Source organism: Pagrus pagrus, assembly GCF_965226575.1.
Source record: "Pagrus pagrus genome assembly, chromosome: 15".
In the NCBI taxonomy this organism is placed as follows: Eukaryota; Metazoa; Chordata; class Actinopteri; order Spariformes; family Sparidae; genus Pagrus; species Pagrus pagrus.
In genome coordinates this window covers 6141952-6156368 of record NC_140199.1, presented here as the reverse complement: position 1 = coordinate 6156368, position 14417 = coordinate 6141952, and the positions used below count along the sequence as shown (strand labels likewise).

The following is a 14417-nucleotide window of genomic DNA, read 5'->3' as shown; positions in this document are numbered from 1 at the left end:
TATTATATATCTTTAATATTAGGATGGAAAACTGGATCAGATTTTTCATTTCTGCGAGTACATTCTGGGACATGAAGATCACCTTTCTCGCTCTGGTCTTTCGCTTTGCTGAAACAGAAACCTGCCCATTGTTTGCTAACAGAGAGCCGCAGTGTTTTAGTCTCCTCGTCTCAAACTGAGGAGCCGTCATCTGCTGCCAAAATGTCCGTCAAGAGACAACGACCAAAGCAGATCCACTGTATCACAGGCTTTTTTCGTCAAAGAGCTCCGACTGAATGAATACCTTTTGAACACAGACGTTCCCCTGATGCTCGCAGAGAGTTCAGTCTGAGAGTTGTGTTTCCCCTGTCGAGGTTTGTGGCAAAGATTTGAGAGTCACCATTCGCCATTAAGCAGTTAATGAAATTTCAGGGCTTAATTGGGAGAAAAACCTTTCATTCATTAATTGATGTCAGGGAACAGTCTTATTCATTTGGAGACGCTTAAAGAAGTTGAAAATGATTCTTCATATTTCTCTTGGGTTTCTTGGTAAGACTTTTAAAAAATGCTGCCGACACTTAATAGTATTTTTGGGCTGAAATAAATAGATATGAATGACTTTTTATCCCCCTCAAGTGAACAGAATGACTTAAATGAAATAACAATAAACTTTTAATTACAATCAAAACCTAATTAGAGCTGTCTAGACAGTCATTTTATTTACTTGGTTTCTGGGTATAAAGATTTTAATCTTTCCATTGTTTAATCCTTTCCTTGTGAGGGCTTTTACGCTGTACGTCTATGAACAAAAATACATGTGTACTCCGGAAGGGATATAGCATTTATCTCATTACCATTTCTTAAATGTTTACAGCCATTGTCTTCCTTTACAGTGCAAACACCACGCTGTACATGTAAAAAGCGCTGCCGGGGTTGTTTTCATGCTTTTATCTTAAATACATTCTTTCCAGATTGTTCAGCCCTAGAAACTGGTAATTACCATATATTATCACCTCCACAAGCTCCACCACTAGGGTTGCCATGTTTGAGGTAATTATATCACTCCCAAGTTGTCTGTATAATCACTTAACAGAAGAAGCAGCACTGCATTCGTGGGAGCTTTAGCACAAACCGAGAAATGTTTTAAAAAAGCGCCTCTCTTTAGCCCAGGGGATACACAGATGACAATATTTGAAATTCACAGGAATATATAAGATGTTGTTTGGACACCTTTTATTCATCCCTCTTCTCAGTTGGATCTGATGAAGTTTATGAGAAGCACCATGAACGTGCTTTTGTTGACCACAAACAAAGGATTTCATGCAGGAATAGAAAGAATATTTTTAGGATGTTTACCTTTGTTTCAACTCATAATTTAGGTTTAAAAGTTTCCTGCTAACGGAAACATATATTTTCAGTAAACATGACTACAACTGTCATATCTCATAAGCTTTAGTTATAAAATAAGACATCATAGGAAGAATATATCTGCTTTCGATAAGTCGAAGAAGTTTTGGAATGAAACTCTAGAATAACATCTATTCTTATATCGTAACCTCACCCTTACCCCGGGCTCCATTTGAGGGTTTTTAGATTGTAAACAGCACAACCATGTTGAGACACATCGGACTCTTTCCGTGCACCACAGACACCATTATCATTCCAGTGCTTATTTCAGCTGACTGTGATATTGTGCTTCGTTTCCGTGTTTGGTGTTGTCTGGTTCCATCGCGCCAGCTGTTGGGTTATTTATAACTGTGGTTGCTGATCTAAATGAGCTAGTAATTAGGCAGCAATGCTTTTGAGGAGACATCCGCGCCTTCCCATCCATCCATCCATCCATCCATGCATCCCTCCCTCCCTCCCTTCCCTCTTCTCTCCATCCCTCACTCTCGCCCTCGCTCTCCCTGCTGTCCCCAAACACACCAGGAGACAAGCGGGAGATAAAGGGGAGACTTGACTTCACTGAATAATTGAAGGGGTTTTTACAAGTGAAACAGCTCGCTATCTGACCCCATAAAGGCACCACACGGGGCCGCATCAGAGCTTAACAGAGATACGCACATGCATTTGCACACAAATGCACAGTAGGTGTCATTGGGTCAAAGGCAGAGCCCAAAAAAGCCAGACAGTTTTTAATTGGCTGCAGCCAGCAGCATCACCTACTGACAGCTCGCTGCTCTCAGACAAGAACAGCAAAACTGAGCTACTGTTGTGGCTTCAACTGACACCAGAGGAGTTGTGTTTGTATGTTTTCCCTTAGCTGGAACAGCTACCAACCCCCCACCACCCTGCCCGTCATTACAAAAGAAGGCAGAAACATGCCTGTAAGCTGGGTCCCCCCGCTCTCCCTGGTGAGCACCCCTTTACCTCATGCTAATTTCCAACTTTCAAAGCTTGTAAACTTTATCTAATTATACACAAGTCGATAGACTCCCTCGCCCAGATTTTTGGCAGGTTGCGGTTTTAATTTATGAAAAACAAATCTGAAATATGCAGATGTCTTTTGTTTGAAGCAGCTGTTTGGTCCTGTTGCCAGGTTTCAATCAGGCGGTCTCAGGGGAAGCCCGCGTGTGCGATCTGTGGCCAAGGCCCCCCGTTTGATGTCTGACAGGGACGGAGGGACAGGGCTTAAGAGCGAGTGCTCACCCACAGCCAATCTACAATTACTGTACAGGATATGAGCATGTGCATGTGTGCTTTATTGTTATTCAGGGTTTTTTTTTTACAATGACATAATATTACAGGATATTTTCAGTTATTTATAAAAGTAATGAGGAATAATGAACCGTAATACGCTAAATGGTTTGTATATGCAGGCAAGTGAATTTAAGGCCAAATCACAATCATGAACGACAAAATATCTTTCTCATTTTGACCTTTTAAATACTAAGTTTGCCTTGTTGACTCTTACAGATCGTCCTTGCCTGTTAAGCAGACAGCAGTGGATTCATTTCTCCTGCAAAACACAAGAAGTAAGTGAACTTTGCACTGAACTCTCATATGAACTTTGATCTGTTGTATAATTCACATTAAAGGATGCGTCTCCGAAAGAAACACGGAGAAGAAGTTTTAACCATCGGGATGCCAAGGCACATTTGCATCGACCGTGTTCTGACAAACGCTGTCAGCCACATTCATTGCTAATTTATGGCGCTCATTAAGTGACGGGGAACGCACAAAAAATCGGAGCAATTATCATTTATCTTGATATATTATTTACTAGGGATCATTTTCCTGCTTGGTTGGGGACTGGGGTGAGAGAGACGGAGGGGAGGAGGAATGAGAGGAGGAGGAGGGAGGTGAGGCAGGGAGGGAGGGAGGGAGGACCACAGGGGTTTGGAGACAGCTGGCACGAGAGAGGCAGAGAGGGATGGAAAGAGACAGGGAGAAGGAGAGATGGAAGAGGAGAAAGAGACAATGTGATGAGCGTGGTTGATAAGATGAGTTTTTTAAAGACAAGTATTTATTTAAGGCTGCACCAGGCAGGATTTTATATCAAATTATCAGCCTGAAAGTGTTGCTACAGCGCCACATCCCTCATTCAGGCCATTTGTTCAAATTTATTTTATGGTTTTTGTAAGAAAGTATAAGATCAAAATCAAAACTGCCTCCTAAACAGGAACATGTCAACCCTCCACCCATGTAAAAGTGGACTCGCTATTTCTTTATCTGCAGTTTCCACACATTTGATAATGACAAACTGAATTTTCTTCTTACATATTTAACAACATACTAAGATTTTATTATGCAGGTATAGTAGGCCATGAAACACGTGTGATAATAGAGCTAGTCTTATTGTTCCTCGCTCTAACCATCAATTAACTACTTATCGACCTAAACTGGCCGACATCTAATCAATATATGGAGCATATGACATCTGGAATATGTATGATAAGAGATGTAGATAAGAGAATGTGACCGGCCATTTCAACATGCTTTGACTGATAATTATTAACTTTTAAAGATGTTTGTTGATTGATAACGTTCAGCCACTAAATGTAGCCTTCCATCTCTTCCCTTCCATTGCATTCACACCACCACAGTCTGTTGTAGCTAACGTTGCTAATGCTAGCTAGCAAACATTAATGTTGCTTGCGATTGGAATAGCAAAAAGGCTGATATTAATGCTTTAATATGATAAGCGTAGTTCCACATTTCATTTTAAAATCAGTTTAATTACCAAAAACAGCCACGCCTGTAGTGGAAAAATACTGGCCTAACAGGAAAGCACTGCAATTTATGTTTGACTTTATTACAGAATCAGGTATAGGTTTCCATAATAAACAGAGCCAAGGGGTTCGGTGTCTCTTTCAGTGTCTTCTATATGATTAAAGAAAAACAAACAGACACAACCACAACCCCAATGAGTGGAGACATCCTCCTTTCAAGTAGGAAAGGTTGTAATTATGAAAAACATAAACAAAACCGCTGGTGTGGTATAAAGGCATCCAGTTGTCTTGATTAATGGTCTTATCTGTTTGTGTTATATGATGATCCCCATGCAGGATATGTTTCTAAACTTACTGTATGTCATTGTCATAGCAAACTGTAATGCACAAATATAAAGCAGCTTGTATTTCTGTATTTCTACATTTTATTGGAAATGATTAGAATGGAACAAGTCTTTAGAGGCTGATTACAGCAGAACTTTTCTGCAGTTGTTGATGGCAAAAGTTTCTATGATAACACGCACAGCAGCAGATAATCTCCCCGATATGTCTCTGATGTCCTGATATGTTGTTTTTTCTGCTCCTCATTACACCAGAGCTGGCTGTTAGTCATAACAGTGTCACCGCAATGGCACTGTAATTAACATTATGAATATTCTGCATCTCTGCCTTGTTTTTCTTTCTCTGCACGCTTTACATTTTTCACTCTCTCTTTCTCTTTTCGTCATCCCAACTCTCAGTTAGTGTTATGTCTCTTTCTTTCTATCCATCCTCTTCGGTGGAAGTCTGTTTATTTATTGCCTGTGTCTCTTTATCTTCATCCTTTCCCACTGTTTCTCCCCCTCTCCTGTTCTCTTTCTTCTTCCACCCTTTCTTTCTCGCGCTCACTCTGCATCTCCAAGTTTTTTTTTCCCTTTTGTGGCGCGGTGACAGATGCCTAATTGAATGATGAATGTCCCTTTATTATGCTCTAATTGAACTGCCGGCTCTTTGATTGGCCGTCGCTCGTGCAGATGGGCTCGTCTGATTGGTTGGACCGATCGTGTCGAAGGTTCAGGGGTGGGGTGCTGGTTGGCTGAGTGCGAGTGGCGGCTGGCAGGAGTGGCGGCCCTGCTCTCCATCTGTCTCCTCACACACACACACACACACACACACACACACACACACACACACACACACACACACACACACACAGACTGACACAAACATACACTCTTGCTAGTGATGAGCTACCTACCCCCCCATCATCCCAGCCTTTCTTCTCACCTCTCACACAAGGGAATGATGTGGGTGTCACAGAGTGCACATGCTCGTGTGAATCTCAATAAATTATGTTGATGGGCCAAATATTAATTATAAACATTTTTATGATTGTTGACACTTTGCCCTTGTGGTTGTGTCATTGTACTTTTGTCCAGCCGGATGCTACTCGACTCAACTCTCTCATTTCAAACACCTCCCCCCTCCTGCTTCGCCTCCTCCACACAAGCAATGCACTCAAACACGTTTAATCACACACACGCGAGCAAGGACACAAACTCTACATGCACTTACACACCTGAAATGCATTTCAACCAATGTCCGAACACGCACAGACACACATTAAACGCACAAACATACAGACACACACTGGTGGGTGTCTTGGACCGGCCCTGACCTGACAAGCGGGCGATGAAGATTAATGCATCCTCCCTGAGTGACAGGCTGGGGAATTGAAGGGCAGAGGGCCTCGTTAATCAAGAGCCTGACAGGTGCCATTCAGGCCCTCTGAACAACCGCAGCTCCCACCACCCACACACACACACACACACACACACACACACACACACACACACACACACACACACACACATACACACAGACACCCATTAAGACACAAACATAAAGCCTCACTAAAGCAAACCTTCACACATTCCTCACTCTCACAACCCCTCACTCTCTTTCCTCCTCTTTCTACCACGTCCACTTTTCCAGTTGAGCAGGCCGCCGTTAAGCACAAGCAGACTTAATCATGCACTGCCAGAATTAAAACTCATTCCTCAGAGCCAGGCTGCCGGCACGAAAATAAGAAAATCAATCGGGTGCTTGGCAGGGCTGCCCACACTCGCCGACTACGGGTCTTTTCCGTTCTCATTTGTAGGGGCCTTGGAGCTGAAGGGACCCGAGCGGGGGCCTGGCTTTCTGATCATTCATTGTAATTTACCAATAACGCCAAGTCCCACGATCATTACTGGCCAACCATTAATGATTCATTCCTTTATTCTCCCTGAATTTCTTCTTGGATTCAGGTTCAGAGGAGAAGGAAGGGAGGATGTGTCTGTGTTATTTTTGGTTAAACGTGCTGAATTAATAAAGACATTGTTTGGGCAGAGAATGAGAAGGGTTACCATGCTTTTTGTGTGGCTACGTACATGAAGCTAATAGCTAAATGCTATGGTTTCTAATTGTTTTCACACTTCATCCCATTTATTAGGGAAACATAAGGCTAAAGAGGAAAGAAGTGGGTGCATTTCTATATTTTCAAGCTACTCGTGTTATTTTGTGTGATGCATTCAATTTCCCATTGTAAGTGAGCAGCAAACAGAGGATAAAAGGATGGAGTTAAAGAAGATAAATGTAGAATATCTCTAAAAAACATTCCTGCTCCAGCAAGTAGCGTACGAGACCTTACTGTGAAACCATAAACATGTATTTGACAAATTTATGTTTTTGCAATAACCAGGGAAAAGAGCAATTCCACCTCAGTCTTGATAAGTGTTAAGTTATAATAATGAAGAGGAACATTTCATCGTTTCTGCTCCCAGCGATAAAACCAAGACCTCACACTGTATCTCTTTACCTGCCTCAGAATGCTCCAGTGAGCCTGCGTTAGTTTTTGCAGTCTGCTTTTATTAGCTAATGGAACTTAATATTTCATGAGCTATTAATGGAAACCCAGCTTGTAATTAGTACTGTGTCAGAGAAATACGGGCATGTATCTTCATTAGGCATCAGAGCAAGTCTTTTCATCTTCATTACAACCGCTCCGCATCATTTTTCACTCTCTTATTACGCCTTTGTTTTTGTTACCCGCTTGTCGCCGCATGCTCGTTAGGCACCGGGATGGTGGTCGACGGCGACAGGGGCAGGAGACAAAACATGGCCACCTTTTTACTGACGCTGAATAACGATCGTGGAAGGACGCTCCCGGATCGGCCCCCTAATCTTCACGAGGAGTGTCACTTTCTGTGATTAAGGTGCAACAGAGTCATCTTTTTTTTATCAATGCCATTGAAGCTACGCATTGTTTTATTCAGAGAGGGGAAGCGAATGGGTACTCAGCTCTTTATACTGCTTCACACGGATTGACAAAACCTTTTGTGTCTTTCCAGGCTAAAAAAAAAAGAGCCAGATGGAGATGAGAGAGGTATTAAGCAAATTGTGTTCAGATCATTCAGCATATAAGCTCTCCATCTCCACGACGCAGCCACATAGTTAATGACAGACAAGACCATTGACCTTTGGACACTCTACTCACTGTAATAGCATTTGAAATGTCAAGCCCCCATGTAATAAACTATGGATATGCTTCTAGGTGGTGTTTTGACAGGACAAATTACTCCAAGGAATGTAAAAGAGACATTTCTTTGAAGCTTTTAGATTCTTTTGACATACTAGTCCCCTTACACCTGAGGATGACATTATCACTAATTTTACATTAAAAACAGTGAAATGCTCTCAAATAGTTACCTGTATCTATGACCTTTTTTACTAACCATCAGGTGTGATTGTCAGGAGTCTATCGCTGATCACACGTGGTGAGAACAGAGACGTCACTTTCCAGCTTAAGGCCTCAAGGGCGCGCATCATCGCAAGGCAGCCATTGCTCTTTACCATGGCGATTCATGGGGCCTCTATTTCCAGTTGTATTATCTTAATTGTCTTGGCAAGTATGTTCAGCGGTTATATTATCAATTTATGGCCCCTCTTGCCACCCCATTAATCCAGCCGTTAAAACACTGTAACCAGTGGCTCAAACTCTCTGCGAGAGGAGCATAAACCTGTCCCAGGATCGCCTGTGGCTCTGGAGGCAGGATAGAGCCGTGATAGAGGAAGGAGGGGTGCTATTTTTCTTAAACATTTTTCTGCAGGTATCTTGTCATTGCAGAGACTTAAGTTGGAGTTAAATTATTGTAAGTTGAAATAGAGGCAATATAGAAAAGGATCATTTCTACGTTACTGCTGTTGTCTCGGCACTTGAGAAGTTATCATCATTCCTCATTGCCTATCTGTGAGGATGGGATAAAGGTTATGCATGCACATTGCATATTGAGTGAGGGATAATGTAGAGCAGGCTGTTTTTTTTTATCACAAATGTATGAAAACACAATGAGCAGTTCTCCACCTCAGCGGTGTAAACAAATCCATTATGATAGTTGTTCAGCCTCTAACCAGCAGCAACATTTTGTGTTAAACAAATTATTTCAGTAATCCTTTAACTCAACACAACCTTTTACTTAAACAATTGAAGAAGTTGATTGCCAGTGACTCCCAAAATATATATCACTGATCTTATTGTTGCAGTTTGGTTAGGTTAGGAAAACATGGTGGTTTGAGTCAGAATAAGTATGATACTTATCGAACGTAAGTTACGTCATGTATGTGACGCAAGTAAGTTACTCACCATTGTCTTTTGGTGTCACAAAGGACACAAACAGCGTGTAAGAGTCCTGCATTTAACCATCCATCCATCCCCATCCTCCCTATGTGGATAGTCTTCATACTAAATCACCTGACTTTCTCCTTTGCCGCTGTAATAAATACTATGGCCACTAGAGGTTGCTGCCTAACAAGAAATGTAAATATGGATCGAAAAACAACAGTCCATACCACCTGCTGCTGGTATGTTGCAGCGTTCATGTTGTTTTGGGAGTCGCTGACAATCGACCTATTCAGTTGTTCTGATGGGATCATAATACGCTGCTTGCAGTCAACCTATATGGTCAGTCTTCGGGACGGGCTGGTTCAGCTCATGGTCCACAAACTAACTTTTTCCAAATTTTCAACCACATCTAGAATAGGCCATTCAGGTGAACAGAAACGGAGGTTATGATCGACCTAGAGGACCACCGATGTTCTTGTCAACAGAGAAAACTCCTACTGATCAAAACTGTGAGATGCTGTTCTAGCAGTAAATGGATCTTGAGTTAAGTTTATTTTGTTGAGCCAATTTAGGATATTTGTTCTATTCATCTTTAAACTTTTCTTGATTTTTAAACCTCTGTTTGCTGGTAATTTGGAGACGTAACTAATTGGTTTGATGGAAATCAACAAAAATGTCCACCTTTTGATTGGAAATGCTGGACCTTAGAATGATACCTAATAGTTTGCTTTCCAAATTCCATTGGTTGTAAATAGAGGAAGGTTTCTATTGGCACACTGTATATTTTGAGACCTTGTTGTTTGAAGCTATGGCTGCTTGTGCTTAAAACCGTGTGCGACACAGTTTCGAGGTGATGTCATATGCCACAGGTCAAAGGTCCAATGCCTGATCCAATTACAGGCTTGTCATATAGTGCACATGATCCAGATGACGGAAAAAGTCACCTGCTATTTTACAGAGAGTTGCTCTTCCTCGGAGACATCCACAAATCAGCACTAAAGACATTATTTTTTACAAAAGACAGATGTTGGTAAATAAAAATGTCTCCAGCGAAATTATTGATAGCATAATAAACGTATGATAAACTTAAAAAACGAAATTTCCTAAGCTGATGTTTTGGAGATACAAGTGATGGTACGCAAATGCCGAACATGAAAACCATCAGCCTCGTGTGTGTTTGTTTGTGTGTGTGTGTGTGTGAGTCTGTGTGTACTATCTATTTCGCCTCCATCCCTCTCCAACCTCTTCGCGTCTCCAGGCTGAAAACTGCACCAGCAGTAATTGCCTGACCTTTTACGGCAGCGAGATAGTCTCATTAAGCCTGATGGATAATGATGGCGCCTCTCCATGCTACGTGAACCTCTGTGATAATGAAACAACAGAACAGCCCTGCTGCTCCACTGGGGGGTCACGGGAGAAGGCTGATAACCCAGAGAGAGCAGCTCGTTCCTGGCTAACGACAAGACCCAGAGCCCCCTGTAGTGTCACCCTTCTCCCGTATGTCCACATGGGAGATGGCGGTGTCATGGTAATGTGCTGTTCCCTTCTCCGTTTTCACATTCCTGGCTTTGATTTGAGACCTTGATATTCCTGTGGTTTGTAAATCTTCCCATTGAGGAGGATGAGTCAGTGGACAGTTAGGAAATGTGGTGTTAGTATGCAAATTGAAGGAGAACACTGGTGTCATTTCAAGCTGCAGCTCATTTATTTTTGTCTGAATCTGGATACTGTTTCCTCTGGATGATACGCAACTCATGCCATAGGAGATTAGATTCTGACACCAACATGTTGGCGACGTTTCAGCAATTCGGTCATCAAATGTTGAAGCTACAGTTTTAATTAATCAAAAAGCTTCAAGAGTTTTCCTATTGGAGACGTCCATTTCTTCCTTTGGGAGTCACGTGATAAATGTAATGTGCACAAATCAAGCAGATTCGTCCGGAGCTGTGCTTCAGATTGGTTGAGGTTATCAAACGCTGTGTACTTCAAAGGGTCGTAAAGATGTTTAGTGTCCTGTTCTAACGTGTGAACAAAAAATAACGCAGGCGGATGTCAATCACAGTCTGCACAGTGTGTTCAGAGACAGTCCTAAGAATAGGTTTAATCAGCTAGTGTAACTGAAAACACATTGTGTACAGAGCTTTTAATGATTCTTCTTCACTGTGACGGATTGTCCGCCCCTCTCTATTTAAAGTGTGCTGAAGGCGTTTTTCATGACCTGACTGTACAGGGCGAGTTTCACAGAGATATGCTTTGATTAGAGTAGATTTCAGATAGATATCTACATCCAGTGGTGGCACACACACATGTGTCTACAGACTATTTTAATCAGGACCAATCTGCCATGTATTCCAGCATAATTAATAAATAACATGCCAAAGTCTTAACTCATTGCACTTGTTATCACAATGTATTTTTTGCTTTTTGCCTGTGACTTCACCCCATTTAGTCTCATAATAAATCTTGCATTACACACTTATTTTTACTCAAACCGTGATCTTCTTCTAAATCTAACCAAATAGTTTTGTTGCCTGAATCTAACAAAGGTCACCTGACTGCTGTTACCATGACGAAGGTCACCTGTCAGTGGAAGTGTACCAGGACCGAACTGCATTAAATGACATGCGAAAAGCATGAAATTCGTGGCTATGAATTGGCGTGCTACGATACGCTGTCCCATGATATCTCATAGGGGCGAATTAAAGCAGAACATGGTCATATGAGCTACAACGGAAAAGCTGCAGTTCCTTGTAGAAGACAGTTTAGTTGGATCAGTTATAACTTCACGTCACATAATTTTCCAAGTGGTTTTTGCTGTCTCTACGTAATTGTGAGCCTTCTCGTTAATCCGTCAACGTCAGTGGTAGTAGACCACAAAGTATGTTTCCCACTTCTTTGCCAGTTGTCATCAGCTGTCATTTATTGTCAAAGTGGAAAAGGTTTTCTGTGGTTTTTAGTTCACCTGGGATGAGTACGGCTACACATAAGTCAAGTCTAAGAGCAAAACAAAGAGGCTTAACAGGCCAAACCCGTCACATTTTTAAAAATACAGCCTGGTCAAAACCTAAATGAATGGCATGAGTCACAACAGAACTGTAATAATCATGAAATAATACACTTGTTTGTTATTCCAAGTCTACTTACAACACTCAAGTTTTCTCTCATTATAATGTCTGCAGATAACTGCATTACATTGATGTTTATGACCGTTTTGCTCAACTCATATCCCAATAATGAGAAACAGTAAAATGAAAGCTAGAATATGACAATTTTAGTGGGCTATTGATGTATATAAAGCCCATATCTCACATACTGTTGGTTTTTATTATCTGGGTTGCATTCATCACCTTCTGTTTGCTAATGCTGAAAGGCGTCTGTGTAAATGTGATCTAAGGCTGCATTAAGAACAACATATCTCGAGCATGACCTTAGCCAAGACATGAACTGGTTTTCAGGCTACTCATCACATATCACCTTATTGAGAAATGCAGTGAGATATATGGGAGCAAACATGTCATTTTCTACTGCGAGGTCTGGCATTAACACAGGAATGATTACATGAATGTTATTGAACACTTGTAAAATAGAGAGAAGGGCTTGTGTACTTTCATTAATTATCCATACTAGTCAGCATCTAGCCATCAGACAGAGGGCACGGGCACGATGTAGATCATATCCTGTAATGTGTGCGTGAAAACACTTACTCTGATCAAGTTTTGAAGAAGTTAGGCTGGCGTAAGTGTAGAGGAATGTTCTCAACCCGCAGTGTTAACATGTAACAAGTGTTCAACATGAATTACAATAGGAAAAGCATCCAACTGGACTTTACATTAGTGTGTTGACTTGTGTTTAAGTCATTAACATCAAATTCAACCCCGTCCGACTAGATTCTAATAAATCTGTAGTTTCTTCTGAACTTCTACTGAATGTTTCTATCAATCCTGTGCCGAGGAGGTCTGAATAGCATTAGTAGATGTATTATTAGTGTGTAGTAGTAGTAGAATGGGTTGGAGAGAGTTGGGTGGATGATTGGAGGGGGGGGGGGTCGACAAAAGGGCAAATGTCCCAGTCATGCAGCCAAAGCCAGCAGGGGGTGCTGACACCCTGATAACCATGTGCTAACTCCCCCTCCTCCTCCTCCTCTGAATGTGGCTTGTGGTCCACAGCTTCTCTTCTGGCTGTGGGAATCTGCGGATATTCAAGCTTGTTGGCGAGTCGGAGGGTAAACTGACTGCAGTGTGTTTAGTGTTGACGGAGCATAATGCTAGATGGTGCAAAAACCAGCAAGATGTAGGGAAAAGTAAAACAGCACTGCAGTTTATATATAGATATTTTCAGTTTGACTTCTAATAAATTGTTTTCTTTATATACTAAACTAAATATTAAAGGATCAGATCTCACAAATTAGCATTTCATTATGTTGCTCTGTGATTTCTGTGCGATCATCTGTTTTATTTGGCAGAAATAATGCAAGTTATCCGTATATGTGAATTATCATGTCTCACACTCTCCTCTTCATGATAAAATTGGTTATTGTTTTAGTTTATAATAGTAAAGGATGTTTCCTGTATTGTACATAATACATGTGGTAATAGGTTGAATTAACAGGTACCATATTCACTCCTTCATTAATCATGAAACAATAATTACTAATCTGAAATGTCCTAATTATTAACATTGTATTGTCCTTCCACCAACAATTCCCTAATTAATGTTATAATTATTATACAGTTGAGGCCTCGTATACTTAAACAGTTGGCAGTCTGAATGATATTTAATAAGATATATCATATGACTAAAGTAGCTGATTATTGAAAGTGTTGTAGAACTATAGAAACTGAAGGATAATAATATTTAAAGTAAAACAAATATGGACAAGGCTACTGTTTCTGATAAATAAAAACTTAATCTGTTTTACATTTAATTAATACAGACAAAATGGGGGAAACGAAGAATCAGAGAAATGATCAAGTATAATTAAAAGTGATGCTTTGATTAAATTGTCCCTTGTACAATAAGCATATGTATCCAAAACTTTTTTTTACACACATTATGTATATGCTTCTCATAATATATTAATATCAAGAAGCTTTAACCTGGGAGCTGTTTGATTATTTTAAAGCACCAGCCATCCAGATGAGTATAATAAAATAAATATATAAATAACAACATGACCATTTTATATCTGTGAGCTTATGTTGTAATATTGAGCTGTATGGGCTTTTATTTATTTATGAGTAATTTGAGGTAATCTAAAGATATATATGTATATATGTATATACATATGTAATGAGTAAAATTCCCACAGTCACACCGTTACTTGTGTTGTGGTGATGTTATACAGGTGAGCTCATCCGGGGTCTATTGAAGCACATTAGCTTCTGCAATGAGAGCTGTGTTATATGAAAAACATAATCAGCATGTGAGGAAAACATATATTAAAATTAATCTTACTTAGAGTAATGCAAATCAGCAGCAAGTGCAACAAAATGGATAAGACATCTTTGTGTTATATGTATACTGCTTAGTTCCATCCTGTATTTTCTGCTGATCAGGATAATATTTATACTGGTTTTAAGTGAAATAAAATAGCAAGAATAAACTGAAATGCATGCTAAGATCAT

At 40.6% G+C, this 14417-nt stretch overlaps 1 protein-coding gene across 18 annotated transcripts in view; it reads left to right on the top strand.

Annotated features, from left to right (window-relative positions):
- Positions 1–14417, top strand: part of LOC311270276 (uncharacterized protein) — a gene marked incomplete at its 5' end in the record, with an annotated part of 156243 nt that overhangs the window by 24505 nt on the left and 117321 nt on the right. For 17 of the 18 annotated variants that reach the window (XR_014624232.1, XR_014624233.1, XR_014624234.1 and 14 more), the window contains one exon: positions 2896–2954. Coding sequence is in view for 2 of the 18 variants with exons in the window: in XM_084375049.1 (XP_084231175.1) it covers positions 2896–2954 (59 nt within the window). Of the gene's footprint in view, positions 1–2895; positions 2955–7245; positions 7388–14417 lie in introns of all 18 variants that reach the window. The other variant, XM_084375048.1, reaches the window with a different exon arrangement.